General features: G+C 37.6%; 1 protein-coding gene across 7 annotated transcripts in view; it reads left to right on the top strand.

Moving 5' to 3' along the window:
• IMMP2L (inner mitochondrial membrane peptidase subunit 2) overlaps positions 1–18134 on the top strand; it is a 949675-nt gene that overhangs the window by 65724 nt on the left and 865817 nt on the right. For all 7 annotated transcript variants that reach the window (XM_070369545.1, XM_070369548.1, XM_070369550.1 and 4 more), the window contains exon 4: positions 16931–17034. In XM_070369545.1, coding sequence (XP_070225646.1) covers positions 16931–17034 — 104 coding nt within the window. The remainder of the gene's footprint in view (positions 1–16930; positions 17035–18134) is intronic.

Below are 18134 nucleotides of genomic sequence, written 5' to 3'. Positions count from 1 at the left end.
GATGGATGGTCATTGTAGGGGGTCAAGTATTAAAGGCTATGGGTAATAAGTACCTTTTACCTGGAAAAAATGCCCCTTTTCTAACTTAAAGCTTCATGCAGACTTGGGTACAGCATAGTCCATTTTATTATGCACACCTAGTAAGACAAATATGGTAACTCTAGAAGCCATGCAAACAGTTTGCTTCAGTTCAGTTGCTCAGTGTATCCGACTCTTCATGACCCGGTGGACCACAGCACGCCAGGCCTCCATGTCCATCACCAACTTCCGGAGTTTACCCAAACTCATGTCCATTGAGTCGGTGATGCCATCCAGCCCTCTCATCCTATGTTCTCCCCTTTTCCTCCTGCCTTCAGTCTTAACCAGCATCAGGGTCTTTTCAAATGAGTCAGCTCTTCACATCAGGTGGCCAAAGTATTGGAGTTTCAGCTTCAGCATCAGTCCTTCCAATGAACACGCAGGAGTGATCTCCTTTAGGATGGACTGGTTGGATCTCCTTGCAGTCCAAGGGACTCTCAAGAGTCTTCTCCAACACCACACTTTAAAAGCATCAATTCTTCAGTGCTCAGCCTTCTTTATAGTCCAACTCTCACATCCATACATGACCACTGGAAAAACCATAGCCTTGACTAAATGGACCTTTGTTGGCAAAGTAGTGTCTCTGCTTTCTAATATGCTGTATAGGTTGGTCATAATTTTCCTTCCAAGGAGTAAGCTTCTTTTAATTTCATGGCCACAGTCACCATCTGCAGTGATTTTGAAGCCCCCCTAAAATAAAGTCAGCCACTGTTTCCAGTTTCCCCATCTATTTGCCATGAAGTGATAGGACCAGATGTTATGATTTTAGTTTTCTGAATGTTGAGCTTTAAGCCAACTTTTTCACTCTCCTCTTTCACTTTCATCTTTAGTTCTTCTTCACTTTCTGCCATAAGGGTGGTGTCATCTGCATATCTGAGGTTATTGATATTTCTCCCGGCAATCTTGATTCCAGCTTGTGCTTCTTCCAGCCCAGTGTTTCTCATGATGTACTCTGCATATAAGTTAAAAAAGCAGATTGACAATATACAGCCTTGACCTACTCCTTTTCTTATTTGGAACCAGTCTGTTGTTCCATGTCCAGTTGTAACTATTGCTTCCTGACCTGCATACAGATTTCTCAAGAGGCAGGTCGAGTGGTATAGTATTCCCATCTCTTTCAGACTTTTCCACAGTTCATTGTGATTCACACAGTCAAAGGCTTTGGCATAGTCAATAAAACAGAAATAGATGTTTTTCTGGAACTCTTGCTTTTTTGATGATCCAGCGGATGTTGGCAATTTGATCTCTGGCTCCTCTGCCTTTTCTAAAACCAGCTTGAACATCTGGAAGTTCACAGTTCATGTATTGTTGAAGCCTGGCTTGGGGAATTTTGAGCATTACTTTACTAGTGTGTGAGATGAGTGCAACTGTGTGGTAGTTTGAGCATTCTTTGGCATTGCCTTTCTTGGGAGTGGAATGAAAACTGACCTTTTCCAGTCCTGTGGCCACTGCTGAGTTTTTCAAATTTGCTGGCATATTGAGCGCAGCACTTTCACAGCATCATCTTTCAGGATTTGAAATAGCTCAACTGGAATTCCATCACCTCCACTAGCTTTGTTTGTAGTGATGCTTCCTAAAGCTCACTTGACTTCACACTCCAGGTTGTATGACTATGTGAGTGATCACACCATCATGATTATCTGGGTCATGAAGATCTTTTTTGTACAGTTCTTTTGTGTATTTTTGCCACCTCTTAATATCTTCTGCTTCTTGTTTGGTCTATACCATTTCTGTCCTTTATTGAGCCCATCTTTGCATGAAATGTTCCCTTGGTATCTCTAATTTTCTTGAAGAGATCTCTAGTCTTTCCCATTCTGTTGTTTTCCTTTATTTCTTTGCATTGATCACTGAGGAAGGCTTTCTTATCTCTCCTTACTATTTTTTGGAACTCTGCATTCAAATGGGTATATCTTTCCTTCTCTCCTTTGCTTTTCGCTTCTCTTCTTTTCACAGCTATTTGTAAAGCCTCCTCAGACAGCCATTTTGCTTTTTTGCATTTCTTTTTCTTGGGGATTGTTTTGATCCCTGTCTCCTATACAATGACATGAACCTCTGTCCATAGTTCATCAGACACTCTGTCAGATCTAGTCCCTTAAATGTATTTCTCACTTCTACTGTATAATGCAAACTATAAGACACCTGAATAGACCATCTTATGCATGTTCTTTCAAAAATATGGCATCTAATAATAATAATAATAATTCTATGATCAGAATATACATTTATCTTAACTGTACTTCATTGCTTCCTGGCTAGTGCTACAATGTTGAAAGTTTACAGCAGAGTACTATATCAGTTTCTTCTCTTACGTTAATAGTCCTCCACCCCCCAACCCCAATAATTTCTCTAAAATAATGGTTCTTCAAAAGAAGTCTGAGGGTCACTGTTGGTTCTTCATGGCTGCAACTGGGGACTATGTCATTGAAAAGCACAAGTGAAAACTGCTTAGTTGTGTCTGACTCTTTGCAACCCCATCACTATACAGTCCATGAAATTCTCCAGGCCAGAATACTGGAGTGGGTAGCCATTCCCTCCTCCAGGGAATCCTCCCAACCCTGAACTGGGATCTCCTGAATTGCAGGCAGATTTTTTTTTTTTTACCAACTGAACTACCAGGGAAGTCAGAAAAACACAAAATTCTATTTAAACATTTTAGATTGTATATATGGGCAGAGTGGGTGGTGCTCTTTATAGAGGTCTGAAAAGGTTGACAGTACAGCTCCCAAAGAAGTGGGGTTAAAACTGGGCTTTGTTGGTAGATTATCATTAGTGAATTGTGGCTGTGGACTTTTTTTTTTTTAATTAAAAAGTGAAAGAGAAAATAAATAAATTAGAAATTTATAGAAAAAATTGAAACTGTAATAATATCATGTACTGATGGATGGCTGTGGCTAAATCTTACAAGGTGAGAAATCTATCATGTCTCTGTTTAATTCTCTAGGGGAGTTTTATTTTCCTAAATCAAGACATAAATTTTCTCCCAACTGTCATATGATTTGAACTTAGGCACAAGCTGAGAATTTAGGATACCTTGACAATAATATTTGCTTGTAGGAGGAATAAAAATCCTTCCACATCGTCTTTGATCAGAGAGAACATTAAAGCTCAACTTCTGTGTTTTATTTGTTTCTAAAGCAGGTTTGATACCTGCTGTTTTCAAGCTTTAGCATAATTTACTAACATCTGTTGAAATCTGCTGACTTATATGGTTTTTCTTAGAGTGAATGATATAGTACTTAGGTCAGAGCAAAACATGTAACATTTTTTTCATGTAACTTAAAATTTTTCCAAAAGAAAAAAGAAAGGAAAAGAAAATTATATTTCATCAACCAGAGCTAAGAACTTAGATTTTTTAATGTGTACCTTTATTTATATATGTATGTATGTTTTAAAAATGAAACTTGAAAACATAATGAGCATAATGTGTATGAAGAAGATATTTTTCAGTAGTTATGCACATTGATGTTTTTTCTGGGTTAATTCCTAGAGACAGGACAATTGAAATCTAAAAAAGTAGGCTTACTTTATTTGCTTAGATGAAATGAAACACTGCACAAAGAATTTAGTAGTGGGGATGTGTGAAAGAAAGTTAGTCGCATATGTCCAACTCTGCGATTCTTGGACTGCAGCCTGTCCCACTGCTCTGTCCATAGAATTCTCCAGGCAAGAGTACTGGAGTGGGTTGCCATTTCCTTCTCCAGGGGATCTTCCTGATTTGGGGATCAAACTCAGGGCTCCCACATTGCAGGCGGATTCTTTGCCAGCTGAGTCACAAGGGAAGCCTGGGAGGTGTGTGGTGGTAGTAAAAATTTCAGCCTGAAGACGTCCAGATTAGTTCAGGCATAGCTCAGAGATATTAAAAGTTTGGTTTCAGACCACCTCAACTCGTATGATGTTTTTTGTTTGTTTCCCATTGCATATAACAGTTACGTTTACATTGTATTGTAGTCTATTAAGTGCAATAGCATTATATCTAAAAATAAAGTATTTGTTGTTGTTGTTGTTCAGTTGCTAAGTGTTTGACTCTTTGCGACCCCATGGACTATAGCCTGCTAGGCTTCTCTGTCCGTGGGATTTCCCAGGCAGGTATACAGGAGTGGGTTGCTATTTTCTTCTCCAGAGCATCTTCTCGACTGAAGGATCAAACCCACATCTCTTTCATTGGCAAGCAGATTCTTTATCGATGAGCATTACTTAATTAAAAAATACTTTATTACTTAGTTTCTAAGCCTTTAGCTATTCATACTCTTTCTGCTGGCACTGTTTATAATAGCCAGGACATGGAAGCAACCTAGATGTCCATCAGCAGATGAATGGATAAGAAAGCTGTGGTACATATACACAATGGAGTATTACTCAGCCATTAAAAAGAATACATTTGAATCAGTTCTAATGAGGTGGATGAAACTGGAGCCTATTATACAGAGTGAAGTAAGCCAGAAAGAAAAACACCAATACAGTATACTAATGCATATATATGGAATTTAGAAAGATGGTAATGATAACCCTGTATGCGAGATAGCAAAAGAGACACTGATGTATAGAACAGTCTTTTGGACTCTGTGGGAGAGGGAGAGGGTGAGATGATTTGAGAGAATGGCATTGAAATATGTATAACATCATATATGAAACGAGTCACCAGTCCAGGTTCGATGCACGATACTGGATACTTGGGGCTGGTGCACTGGGATGACCCAGAGGGATGGTATGGGGAGGGAGGAGAGAAGAGGGTTCAGGATAGGAAACACATGTATACCTGTGGCAGATTCATTTTGATATATGGCAAAACCAATACAATATTGCAAAGTTAAATAAAATTAAATTAAAAAAAATCTTTCTGCTGGTGTCAAGTTGTGTCTCATTGTTGCTGACTGCTGACTTATCAGGGGGTCATTGCTGTAAGTTGAGATGGCTGTAGAAATTTCTTAAAATGAGACAAAAATGAAGTTTGCTGCATCGATTGACTCTTCCTTTCATGAAGAGTGTCTCTATAGCTTGGGCTGTTATTAGATAGCAATAGAACTTCTGCAGGATTGGAATCAGTCCTCTCAAAACCTGCCAAAGCTTTATTAACAGAGGTTGTGTAGTATTCTGAGTCCTTGTCATTTCAGCAGTCTTCTCATCATCTTCACCAGAAGTAGATTCCATCTCAAGAAACCACTTTCTTTGCTCAGTAAGAAGCAACTCCTCATCCTTTGGTGTTTCATGAGATTGTAGCAATTCAGTCACATCTTTAGGCTCTACGTCTAATTCTAGTTCCTTTGCTTTTTCTACCATGTCTGTAATGACTTATTCCCCTGAAGTCGAATGCCTCAAAGTCATCCATGAGGGCTGGAATCACCTTTTCCCAAACTTCTGTTTATGTTGGTATTTTGACCTCTTCCTATGAATTACAAATGTTTTTAATGGCATCTAGAATGGTGCACCCTATAAAGTGTGTGAAAACCTATAAAGTAGGTTTTCAGTTGACTTTGCCCTGATCCATCCAAGAAATCACTGACTATGGTGGCTAAGGCTGACAGCTAAGGCTATAGAGTTACAAAAATATGTGTGTGTGTGTTTGGGTGTGTGTGTGTTTTTAAAGTACCGAGGATCTTTATTCTTAGATCTGAAAATGTATTTCTTAAATAATGAGACTTGAAAGTTGAAGTTACTCTTTGATCTATGGACTGCAGAATGGATGCTGTATTAACAGGCATGAAAACATTAGTCTTATTGTATAATACATCCATCAGAGGGCTTCCTTGGTGGCTCAGTAGTAAAGAATATGCCTGCCAATGCAGGGGACTCGGGTTTGATCTCTGGGCTACAGAAGATCCCTTTGGGAAGGATATGGTAACCCACTCCAGTATTCTTGCCTGGAAAATTCCATGGACAGAGGAGCCTGGAGGGCTACAGTCAATGGGGTTGCAAGAGTTAGACATGACTGAGTGACTAAGCAACAACATAGCCATCAGAGCTTTTTGAGAACCAGGTGCATTGTCAATGAGCAGTACTGTTTTGAAAGGAAATTTTTTTTTTTTTTTCCTGAGCAATATGTCTCCACAGACCTTAAAATATTCAGGAAACCATGTTGTAAACAGATGTGCTGTAATTCAGACCTTTTTGTTCCATTTAAAGAGCACAGGCAGAGTAGATTTAGCATAATTCTTAAAGGCCCTATGATTTTCAGAATGGTAAGTAAGCACTGCTTCAACTTAGTCTCCAGCTGCATTAGCCCCTGATTAGCCTGTCCTTTAAAAGTTTTGAAGCCAGACATTGACTTCTCTCTAGCTATGAAAGTTCTGGATGCCATCTTTTTCTAGTATAAGGCTATTTCATCTACATTGAAAATATGTTGTTTAGTGTAGCCACCATCATGAATTATCTTAGCTAGATCTTCTAGATAAATTGCTGCAGCTTCTACATCAACACTTGATACGTTCCCTTGTACTCTGATGTTAGGGAGATGGCTTCTTTCCTTTAACCTCATGAAACAACTCTGCCAGCTTCAGACTTCCCTTCTGCAGTTTCTTCACCTCTCTTGGTCTTCATAAAACTGAAGAAATTTAGGGCCTTTGCTGTGGATTAGGCTTTGGCTAAAGGGAATGCCATGACTAGTTTGATCTTCTAGACTTAAAACTTCCTCGATATCAGCAATAAGGGTATTTCACTTTCTTAGTATTTGTATGTTCACTGGTGTAGCACATTTAATTTCTGCTGGTAACGTTTCTTTTGCATTCACAATTGGCTGACTTAGGGTAACTGGCTTAAGAGGCCTAGCTTTCAGCTTTTCTTGGCTTTCCACATGCTTTTCTCATGAAGCTTAATCATTTCTAGCTTTTGTGTGCAATTCTTTCTTTCACTTGAACACAGAGGTGATTGTAAGGTTATTCATGAGCCTGATTTCAATATTGTTCTGTCTCAGGGAATAGGGAGGCCAGAGTAGGGCAGTGGCTAGTTGGTAGAACAGTCAAACCACAAACAACATTTATCAGTTAAATTTGCTGTCTTACATGGGTGCAGTTTGTGGTGCCTCCAAACAACTATAATAACATGAAAGATTACTGACCACAGATCACCACAGTAAGTATCATAAAAATGAAAAAGGTTGAAATGTTGCCAGGATTACCAAAATGTGACACAGAGACACGAAGTGAGCATATATTGTTGGAAAAATAGCACTGGTAGACTCTTGATCCAGGACTGACACAAACCTTCAATTTGTGAAAACACAGTATCTGTGAAGCATAATAAAGTGAAGAGCAATAAGAAGAGATATGCCAGTATTTAAAAGGAAAAACATTCTAGGCAATAAGCAAAGGCTTGATCTTGTCTTGAATCTTACAGAAAGGATATTGTACTTGATTTTGTTTCCCTTTGTCCTATTGTTGCTATAGTTATCATTATCATCGTACTTGTTGACTGGTATCATGAACTGTTAATTTCCTATACTTCTCTTTTAACTCTCATAACAACCCTATGAGCTGGGTGGCACTGCAACCATAGATGTGGAAATGAGGTTTGCAAAAGGTTAAGTAATCTGTGTCAGATAATCTGGCTAGTGGGTTTCCCAGGTGGGTGAAGAATCCACCTGCCAGTGCAAGGGGTGAAGGAGATGTGGGTTTGATCCCTGGGTTGGGAAGGTCCCCTGGAGTAGGAAATGGCATCACACTCCAGTATTCTAGCCTGGAAAATTCCATGGACAAAGGAGCCTGGTGAGCTACAGTCCAAAGAACTGAACATGACTGAGTGACTGAGCATGCACGTGCCCACACACACACACACACACACACACACAACCAGTCTGGCTAGTAAGGAAGTAGAGACCAGATTTGAACATAGTTTTCTTTCTTTAGAGTAAGGGCTATCCAAAAGATTTGTCTAAGTTGTTTTTTTCTTTTCTTTTTTTTTTTTCCAGTTATAGATATACATGTATCTATTCTTTTTCAAATTCTTTTCCCATTTAGGTTATTACAGAATATGGAGCAGCATTCGCTGTGCTGTATAGTAGGTCCTCGTTGGTTATCTGTTTTAAATATAGCAATGTGTACATGTCCAAAAGACTTATCTAAGTTGTTTTAAATATAGCAGTGTGTACATGTCCAAAAGACTTATCTAAGTTGTTTTAAATATAGCAGTGTGTACATGTCCAAAAGACTTATCTAAGTTGTTTTAAATACAGCAGTGTGTACATGTCCAAAAGACTTATCTAAGTTGTTTGTTTTTTAATCCTAGTGCTCTACAACAAAAGCTTAGGAACTGATTGTGTGAGAATGCAAGAAAAGAAAATTCTTTTCTTCATTTAAGAAAAGAAAGTCAGGGCTGCTTTTGGGTTTGTTTTGTCAGGAATCCCAATGACTAGTGACGTTTTCCCTCTTACTACTGGAAATCTCCACTGCTGGTAGGAACATCTTGATGCAATCACACATTTTGAGATACAGGTAGAAACTCCTACGTAGGAAAGGGTATGGCGAAATGTAATGGTTCTACATTGTTGGTGGGAATATAAATGGGTGCTGGCCTTATGGAAACCATTATGGAGGTTCCTTAAAAAGTGAAAAATACAATTACTATATGATCTAGCACCCCCACTCCTGGGCAGCTATTTGGAGAAAACTCTAATTTGAAAAGGTACATGCACGCCAGTGTTTACAATAGCACTATTTACAATAGCCAAGACATGGAAGCAACTTAAGTGCCCATCAAAAGATGACTGGATAAAGAGTGAAATAATAACATTTGGAGCGACATGGATGGACCTAGAGATTATCATATTAAATGAAGTCAGTCAGAAGGAGAATATGATGTCACTTATATGTGGACTCTAAAATATGATACAAATGAACTTATGTACAAAACAGAAAGAGGTCCACAGACGTAGAAAACAAACTTATGATTACCAAAGGGGAGGGCAGGAAGGGATAAATTAGGAGTTTGGAATTAGCAGATATACACTACTATATATAAAATAGATAAATAACAAGGTCCTATTATATAGCACAGTATTCTATTAATATAAAAAAACCAGAATGAATATATTCTGTTACATGTATATGGAAAATAATATTAAAAAAATATACAACTGGATCATTTTGCTGTATACCAGAAACTAACACAACATTGTAAATCAACTATAATTAAATAAAAAAAACCTCCTAAATTAAATATTCTCTGCTATTTCTTACTTCAGGAAACTTTGTTATTTTCTGTTGGTTGTAATTTTGATGTAGTCTCTGGGAATCTAGGATTTAAAGTATTAAAAACATGACAAGAAAATATAGACTTTCTGGTTACATCAAGTTCCCAAAGTTTATGACTTTTAATTTAGATTTCATACATATAACTTCTTTGGTTTAAAAGGACTGCTTGTTCTGTCTGAAGCAAACTGCCATTCCCACAGTGGGTAAAAACAAGATGTAAAATTTCTAAGAAATAATATGGTTTTACTAATTTTTCTAAAATTGCAACATCCAAATGAAGTTTCTTTCATTTCTTATATAATATTTTCATTTTGAAGTTAGAGCATTGTTTTTCTTCTGAAAAGTTGTTTTAGAAAACTCAAGAAGTAAAATTTTTTTCTTTTTATAAAGAAATTTAATTGAAGTACAAACAACTATGGGATTTTATAGTGTTGTAGGAACAGTTTCCCAATTAAAGAAAGTTTTTCTTTATGCATAATGTTATTCATATTCATAAGTATTGTTTATATTTATAAATGAACTGTAAAGAAAAAAGTTTTTGATGTTCTGATTAGCATTATTTCATTATGGATACTGTCCAACTTTATTTCTAAGGCTTAAATTACCTACTTGCTGCTGCTGCTAAGTCGCTTCAGTTGTGTCCTACTCTGTGCAACCCCACAGACGGCAGTCCACCAGGCTCCCCCGTCCCTGGGATTCTCAGAGCAAGACCACTGGAGTGGGTTGCCATTTCCTTCTGCAATGAGTGAAAGTGAAAAGTGAAAGTGAAGTCGCTCAGTTGCGTCCTACTCTTAGCGACCCCATGGACTGCTTGGCCCAACACAAAAGGTTTCTTACTATGCTTACTCATCCAGAGTGTGTTTTCTTTGAAAGAGAGGTATACATTGTTAACATAATGTACATTCGGTGGGAAACATCTTAGTTAAGTATGTTTTCAAATTCTTTTAATCTTTTAAACTTAAAAGTATAGACATACTATTTTCCAGCCACTGTTCTGGGGTTGGGCATATACAAAAATGAATGAAATATGGTTCTTGTAATTGAGAAACTTACAGTTAATTGAATGAAAGATTCATTTGTATAGGCAGATACCTATAATAAGGTTTTAAGGGCTATCCCTGAAGTTTACCTGAATTGTTAAGGGAGCACAGATTGGGAGATGATTAAGTTAGCCTTGTGCAGAAGAGCAAAGGTAAAAGAAACTATTGTTTCTTTTATAAAATCAAACAAGGTCTTCCAGGTGTTGACTGATGATTCTAATATTTTACTGCTTGGAATTTGACATGCTTGCTTTGGGGATGTTCCTTTCCCCTGCATAAATCTGTAGTTTACAAGGCATTACCTTTAGGTTCTAACAATTAACATTAGAAAAGTTGGTGGATGATTGATTCTGTAAGGGAAAGATGAATGAAGGTGTCAAAATTTGAGTCTCTAGAGATTATTCTGTCCCTAACTGTGGAGCACCAGCATGTAATTTGGTAATTTCCTCAAGGAAACTTCAGGTTCTGTTTTAAGGCTTCACAGAGAAGTCATCATCAACTGAGCTGGGTTTGGAAAGATAAATAAAACTTTTCCATGTAGGGAAAAGGCATTCTGGGAAGAGGGAAAGTCTGAGGATAGATGACTCAGAGAGAGTTAGAAGTTCAGAATAACTCAAGATTTTCTGGAGTAGGGGATTGGGTGAATTGTGACACTGTTTACTAAGGAAGGTAATATAGAAGTAGACTTTGGGTCTAAGATGGAAAAAGGGCTCTGTATTGGGTATATTAATTTGGAAAGTCTTTGGAAATTTCATTAGTTTATTAAAAAAAATTCTTTCCATTAAAATGTATTAATATCCTTACTTGCCCAGGTATCAAAAACACAGACTTGAGAACTAATCTCTTCTTAAAATGCTTTTATACTCTTGGAAAGAGAGACAATCAGATAATTATAAAAATGCTTAAAAGCGCTATAATTGGGCATCTTTGGTGGTCCAGTGGCAAAGACTCTGAGTTCCCAGTGTAGGGTCTCAGGTTTGATCCCTGCTTGGGGAACTAGATCCCATCTACTGGGGAATTAGATCCCATCTACTGGGGAACTAGATCCATATAACTCTTGGGAACCAAGAGTTCCCAAGCCACAGCTAAAGATCTTGCATGCTTCAACTAAAAGGATCCCACATGCCATAAACAAGACCTGATGCAGCTAAATAAATTAATATTAAAAAACGCTCTATGACAGTAAGAGTGTCAGGTTTTGATGAGGAACTTGGGGACATTTGTTTATCTAATGGAGACTGAAGATGGGAATGAGGAGGAGAGGTGAGGAGTGATGTGAAAGAATTCCTGGGAGATTGCCTCACGCAATTCAAGTGTTTTTTTTGAAGTACAGTTAAATGGTGGGAAGGGGAAAGAGGGAAACATTTCAGTCAAAAATTTTGCTTATATGATGCCTTGGGAACTATGGATGGAGAACTATGGATGGAGGTTCATAACACTGTAAAGGAGGCAGTGACCAAAACCACCCCAAAGAAAAAGAAATGCAAGAAGGCAAAGTGGTTGTCTGAGGAGACCTTAAAAATAGCTGAGAAAAGAAGAGAAGCCAAAGACAAAGGAGACAAGGAAAGATACACTCAACTGAATGCAGAGTTCCAGAGAATAGCAAGGAGATATAAGAAAACCTTAAGTGAACAATGCAGAGACATTGAGGAAAACAATAGAATGAGAAAAACTGGAGATCTCTTCAAGAAAATTGGAGATACCAAGGGAACAAAGATGGGCACAATAAAGGACAGAAATCACAGGAAATCTAACAAGCAGAAGATACTAAGAAGAGGTAGCAAGAATACACAGAAGAAATATATGAAAAAGGTCTTAATGACCTGGATAACCATGATGGTGTAGTCACTGTAACACTCGTCTAGAGCCAGAATGCAAAGTCAAGTGGGTGTTAGGAAGCATTACTATGAACAAAACTGGTGGAGGTGATGGAATTCCAGTGAATTATTTCAAATCCTAAAAGGTGATACTATTAAAGCACTGCACTCAGTATGTCATCAAATTTGTAAAAATCAACAGTGGTCACAGGACTGGAAAAACTCAGTTTTCATTCCAATTCCAAAGAAAGACAATGCCAAAGAATGTTTAAACTACCATGCAATTGTACTTATTTACATGCTAGCAAGGTAATGCTCAAAATCCTTCAAGCTAGGCTTCAACAGTATGTGAACCAAGAACTTCCAGATGTACGAACTGGATTTAGAAATGGCAGAGAAACAGAGACCAAATTGCCAAAATCATTGGATTATAGAAAAAGGAAAGGAATTAAAAAAAAAAAAATCTACTTCTGCTTCATTGACTACGTGAAAGCCTTTGACTGTGTGGATCACTACAGACTGGGAAATTCATAAAAAGATGGGAATACCAGACCACCTTACCTGTCTCCTGAGAAACCTGTATGCAGGTCAAGAGGCAACAGTTAGAACCTTACATGGAACAGGGGACTGGTTCAAAATTGAGAAAGAAGTAGTACATCAGGGCCGTATATTGTCACTCTGCTTATTTAACTTATATTCAGAGTACATGATGCAAAAGGCCAGGCTGGGTGAATCACAAGCTGGAATCAAGATTGTCAGGAGAAATATCAACAGCCTCAGATATGCAGATGATACCACTCTAATGGTAGAAAGTGAAGAGGAACTAAAGATCCTCTTGATGAAGGTGAAAGAGGAGAGTAAAAAAAGCTGGTCTACAATGCAACATTCAAAAAACTAAGAGCATGGCATCTGGGTCGCAAAGAATCGGACACGACTGAGTGACTGAACTGAAGTGTTGTGCTAGAGAAGACTCTTGAGAGTCCCTTGGGCAGCAAGGAGATCAAACCAGTCAATCCTAAGGAAAATCAATCCTGAATGTTCATTGAAAGGACTCATGCTGAAGCTGAGGCTCCAATACTTTGGCCACTTGATGCAAAGAGCTGACTCACTGTAGAGGACCTTGATCTGGGAAAGATTGAAGGCAGGAAGAGAAGGTGGTGACAGAGGATAAGATGGTTGGATGGCATCACTGACTCTATGGACATGAGTTTGAGCAAACTCTTGGAGATAGTGAAGGACAGGGAAGCCTGGTGTGCTGCAGTCAGTGGGATCGCAAAGAGTTGGACGTGACTTAACAACTGAACAAGAACAACATGATGTCTTGGAGTGTGAGGAAGTAACTTGTGCACAGAGTACTGCTTGTGATTGAGTGTCACTTGCAGGAACAATATAAGTAGGGATTGGTAGGGTCCTATATGCCATGTGTGTGTTGATTTTTATGTTGAAGACAGTCTTGTTGGTAGTCAGGGAAGCTTATTATAAAGGATTTTAAGTAGGGGAATGGCTTGATGAGATTTGATGCTGAACAACCAGTTAGAATCATGTTCTAGAATCTCAGAAATGCAGTTGAGGGTAGAGTATAAATTTAACTAAGGGACATAATAATGAGTAAAAAGTACATCTTGCTTGGTTGTGAGGCAGGTAAATAAATATGACATACTGCATTCTGAATGTTGTAGTATGAAGTGGTATGGATTGCATATGGAAGAGGAGCAAGTCATTTGGGACTGCACATTTAAGAGTCATAGGTCTATGGGTGGTATTTGCACCTAGAATATTCATGTGATTTTCTGAGAAAATAATTTAAAACAGAGATGAAAGACCTGAAGGTAGACTTCTAGACAAAAGCAGCCTTCATAGGATAACAGTTAAAGAAGAATCATCTAAATCTATGATGTTAGCACTGTGGGTTATAATTGATTATTAGGTTGCAAAATCAATAATGACTTAGCGACTAAACCACCACCATCAAAATCAATAATAGTGAATAGGAAATTAATATGATTGATTATAGACAGGATTTTAAAAACATGGATTAGGAGAGAATAGAAATTACGATATTAGGGTATGTGGTAAAGGTGATTATTGTTTTGTGATGTTTTGTTCAGATATGTGCATTTGTACTTTGGATACAGTAAAAATGTCTTTATTATGAGTTGTAATCACAAACTTTTGAAAAACAACAAAAGAGACTAAGGAAGAACAGTTGGAAATAATTAAATCACTTTTGTTCTTCACTTCTCTGATGGCAAGGAAAAGAAATGGACCCAGTGAAAGTGCAGTGGGAAGTAGATTTTTCTTTTCATTGTACAGTTGCTTTCCCCCAAGCCACCTTTACCGCATCAGTTATGTAAGGGGGAAAAATACAAAGAAATAAGGGGAAAGGGCTTGCAAGGTAATGAACTGAAGGATATAGAAGGAGAGGAAGAAAGAGAAAGTATGAATGAGAAATATGGATGAGAGAATAAACCACATACGGAAGCCTGGCTTTTCGCCTAACCTGACTGAGTGACTCCAGAAGCTCTGTTCCCGAGCACCACAGCCCAGCAACGCCCCTTGGATTTGTCCTGCCGCTGCAGCTGTTTCTTATTAGGGATAAAGCTGGATGAAGAACCTGGGGTAAGGGTACAAAACTACCTCTAATTAAAATTGTGATTTAGTTATATCACTAATAAAAGTTATTGAGAGCTTAACTAGGGGTCAAGAGCTATTCTAAGCACTTTAAATGCATGATCTCACCAAGTAAGTAAATATTGGTTAAGCCCTTAGAACAATGTCTGGCACATGGTAAGCACTTGCTGAGTATTGGATATTATTATTATTTAATTACTAATTAGAGAAAAGTTACTAAATATCATCATTTTACTAGTAAGGAAATTGAAGTATAACAAAGTTAAGTAACTTTCTCAAAATCTTATAGCTGGAAAGAAATAGAATCATTCACTTTTGAGTTGGAGGTGAGAGACTGATAGTATAGGTGCATAGCTACCCACTCGGATATTCGTGCCTGGAAAATCCCACGGACAGAGGAGTCTGGTGGACCACAGTCCATGGGGTTACAAAAGAGACATGACTTGGCCACGAAACAGCAGTGAAGGCTTATATGGTGATTGGTGCTTGAAGGATGATGATAGAAGAGAGAATAGACAAAATGGGTCTTAAGTGAAAGACATTATGAAAAAAAAATCCCTTTAGCTTGGTGACTGGTTGGACACGAAGTAAAAAGGTAAGTAAGATTTAAAGTTGGTTGTCTGGGGAAGTAGTGAGTAGGATGTAAGAAAAGGGAGAAAACTTTTATGCTAGGAAATGATGACAAATTCCATTTAATAGTATTGAATTTTATGTCAGATAGTCAAGTGAGGATTAACAGGGAATTCAAAACTAAAGTTAGAGAGGTGTAGGCATTATCACATAAAGGAGTTGCAGAAGCTATAAGAGTGTTTGAGATCCCCAAGGATAACCAATAAGTTTTTGGTCACAAAAAATCTGGGGAGTCAAAAATAAAGTCATTATAATAGCATCCACACAACATTTCTATGCCTTTGTTCACACCTGCTTTTTAGAAAACCTACAAGTAATTCCAGGAATCTTTAAAAAATAGTATGTCACTACTAGGGCTTGCCTGGTAGCTCAGTCTGCAAAGAATCCTCCTGCAATGCAAGAATTTGATGCCTGTGTTGAGAAGATCCCCTGGAGAAGGAAATGGCAACCCATTCCAATATTCTTGCCTGGGAAATCCCATAGATAGAGACTGGCAGGTTATAGTCCACATGGGTCACAAGAGCCAGACACGACTGAGTGATTAAAACATCACCATGGCACTACTGCTCCAGGGATAGCCTGTTGTTGGGCATGTACTGTTTTCCTCGCTGCTGCCCTGGTTTCTGTGGCTCTGTCTGTTCTTGTTGCCAACCCACCATCTGCGAATGGGGGGAGCCTCCGTTGTGGTTTAGTACCTTCCCCACCACCACAGCAATTGCTCTTTTAGACCAATGACGTTCTCAGAGACCCTGGAGAGTCAGTGTGAAAAAGCTCTCCTACTTTTTCTTATTCTACTATCAAGTTTCAGACTTGATATCCATTGACTTTTTCAGCAGTTCTGTCCAGGTGATAGATGTATTGGCTTTATGGTTCCTTAATCAGTTTCTTATGCCTGGATGATTCCTGACCGTCAGATGAACTCTTACAGAAAATGTTTCTCCGTGTCTGCCCCATTGGTCCTTAGGCATATCTAGACTTGTCTAAATCCAAGGCGAAGGCTGCTTACTAGGCTTAAACTGAAAGCCAGGACCCTTCCTGAAAGCTCTCTGTAGAAAAGAGAGATCAAAGTGGGAAATTCCCATATTTTCCAAGATTATTTCATCACTTGCTACTCTGGTCTCTTTACTGTTTCTATGGTATTTTCCTGGTTGATGTGAGATTATTTCTTCTCTCCAAATGGAGCAATCACATGTACTTACTATGGAATTAGGTCCTATCTGAATATTCTATAGGGAGGCTTGATTTCACTTTTTTCTTTTATTTCTTACAATTTTCCATGCCTCTTTAAGGGAGTTTAGTAAAGAGTTGACTGTCTAGCACATTTTCCTTTGAAATGAGTATTGGTAATTTTTTTTTTTTCTGGTTACCTGTGAAGAATCCCGATGAGCCTTTTTGAAAACTCATCATTTGCAGTTATTTTAGAACAGCAATTTATTGAAAGCTACTATATTAGAAATGTTTTATTGCACTGCACTACAGCTATGAAGTGCAAGGAACCATGAAGATTGAAAATTACAAATGACAGATGTGTCTCTTTCTTCTTATTTTTTAGCCTTCTTTGAATCCTGGGGGGAGCCAGTCATCTGATGTGGTGCTTTTGAACCATTGGAAAGTGAGGAATTTTGAAGTTCAACGTGGTGACATTGTGTCATTAGTGTAAGTAAATCAGAAACATACTATATTCCTATATAAGACGATTTATAATTATCTGATTTAGCTAGTAATTCCGTTTATACCATATTGTCAATTACTAAATTAATAGGTTCATTTAAAATGTAATACATTTTTCAAAATCTATTTTGAACTGTAACAATACTATGAAAGAAGATTTTTTTCTATGATACTTAAAATTTATCACTTGATTGACATACTTGGTTTTGGCAAAATGTTTTTGATGAAATATTGATTAGAAATTATTATATTGATGATCTAGAGTACATGTATCTGGTATTTTGAGTTATTTTGAAATATTGCATTTTGGAAGCAACTTGTATGTTACTCTCATGCTTTATTAGCTGTGTAGCTACAAAATATTTCTAGACCATTGTAAGTGTGACATGAAATTCAGTGGCATTTATATATATGTATCAGTGATTTAACTGAAAAAAGGAAGTTTGGAAGATGGTAGACTGGAGGCTTTTGTTTGGGACCAAAAGGTGGCACTGTTTCTCTGTTAAAGTATTACGACTGGTCAGGAACAAGAATTTCATTCTAATCTTAGTGTAGAGAAGGAATGTCAAAATGTACATGACTGCACAATGATATTCCTATGTTTGAATGATTTAGATTTGAGATTTGTTTGTTTATTTTAGAAGTAAATTTACACTGAGAAGACTGCAACAGAACTTGCCTAATTTCTACTCTTTTCAGCTACTTATACAAATGTTTTAACATGATTCCCTGTTATGCCAGTTAGTGCATTGGGGAAGCAATTAATGTAGTAGTTACTGTTATTTGTTTTAATGATAGTAAAATCCTACTGTTTGGCGAAGACTTGGAACTTATAAGTATGATTCTTGAATTAGAATAATTGTTTATTGTTGGGTGATAATTGGTAAAAGCAAAACGTTATCTACTTGCTCTTACTTATCTTTGGTTACTGCTTTGTGGAAATAGATATTTTCTAAATGTGTCTCAGTCAAGCCTGTTCTACTAAGATTTATTTGAAAACATATTAACTAAACCTGGTCAGTAACTAATGAAATAAATTTGAGTGGAGTTTTGTATGGCAGACATCCAAGGATGGGGATTAATGC

This window comes from Bos mutus, chromosome 4 (genome assembly GCF_027580195.1).
Source record: "Bos mutus isolate GX-2022 chromosome 4, NWIPB_WYAK_1.1, whole genome shotgun sequence".
NCBI lineage: Eukaryota > Metazoa > Chordata > Mammalia > Artiodactyla > Bovidae > Bos > Bos mutus.
This window is presented reverse-complemented; position numbering and strand designations above follow the sequence as displayed.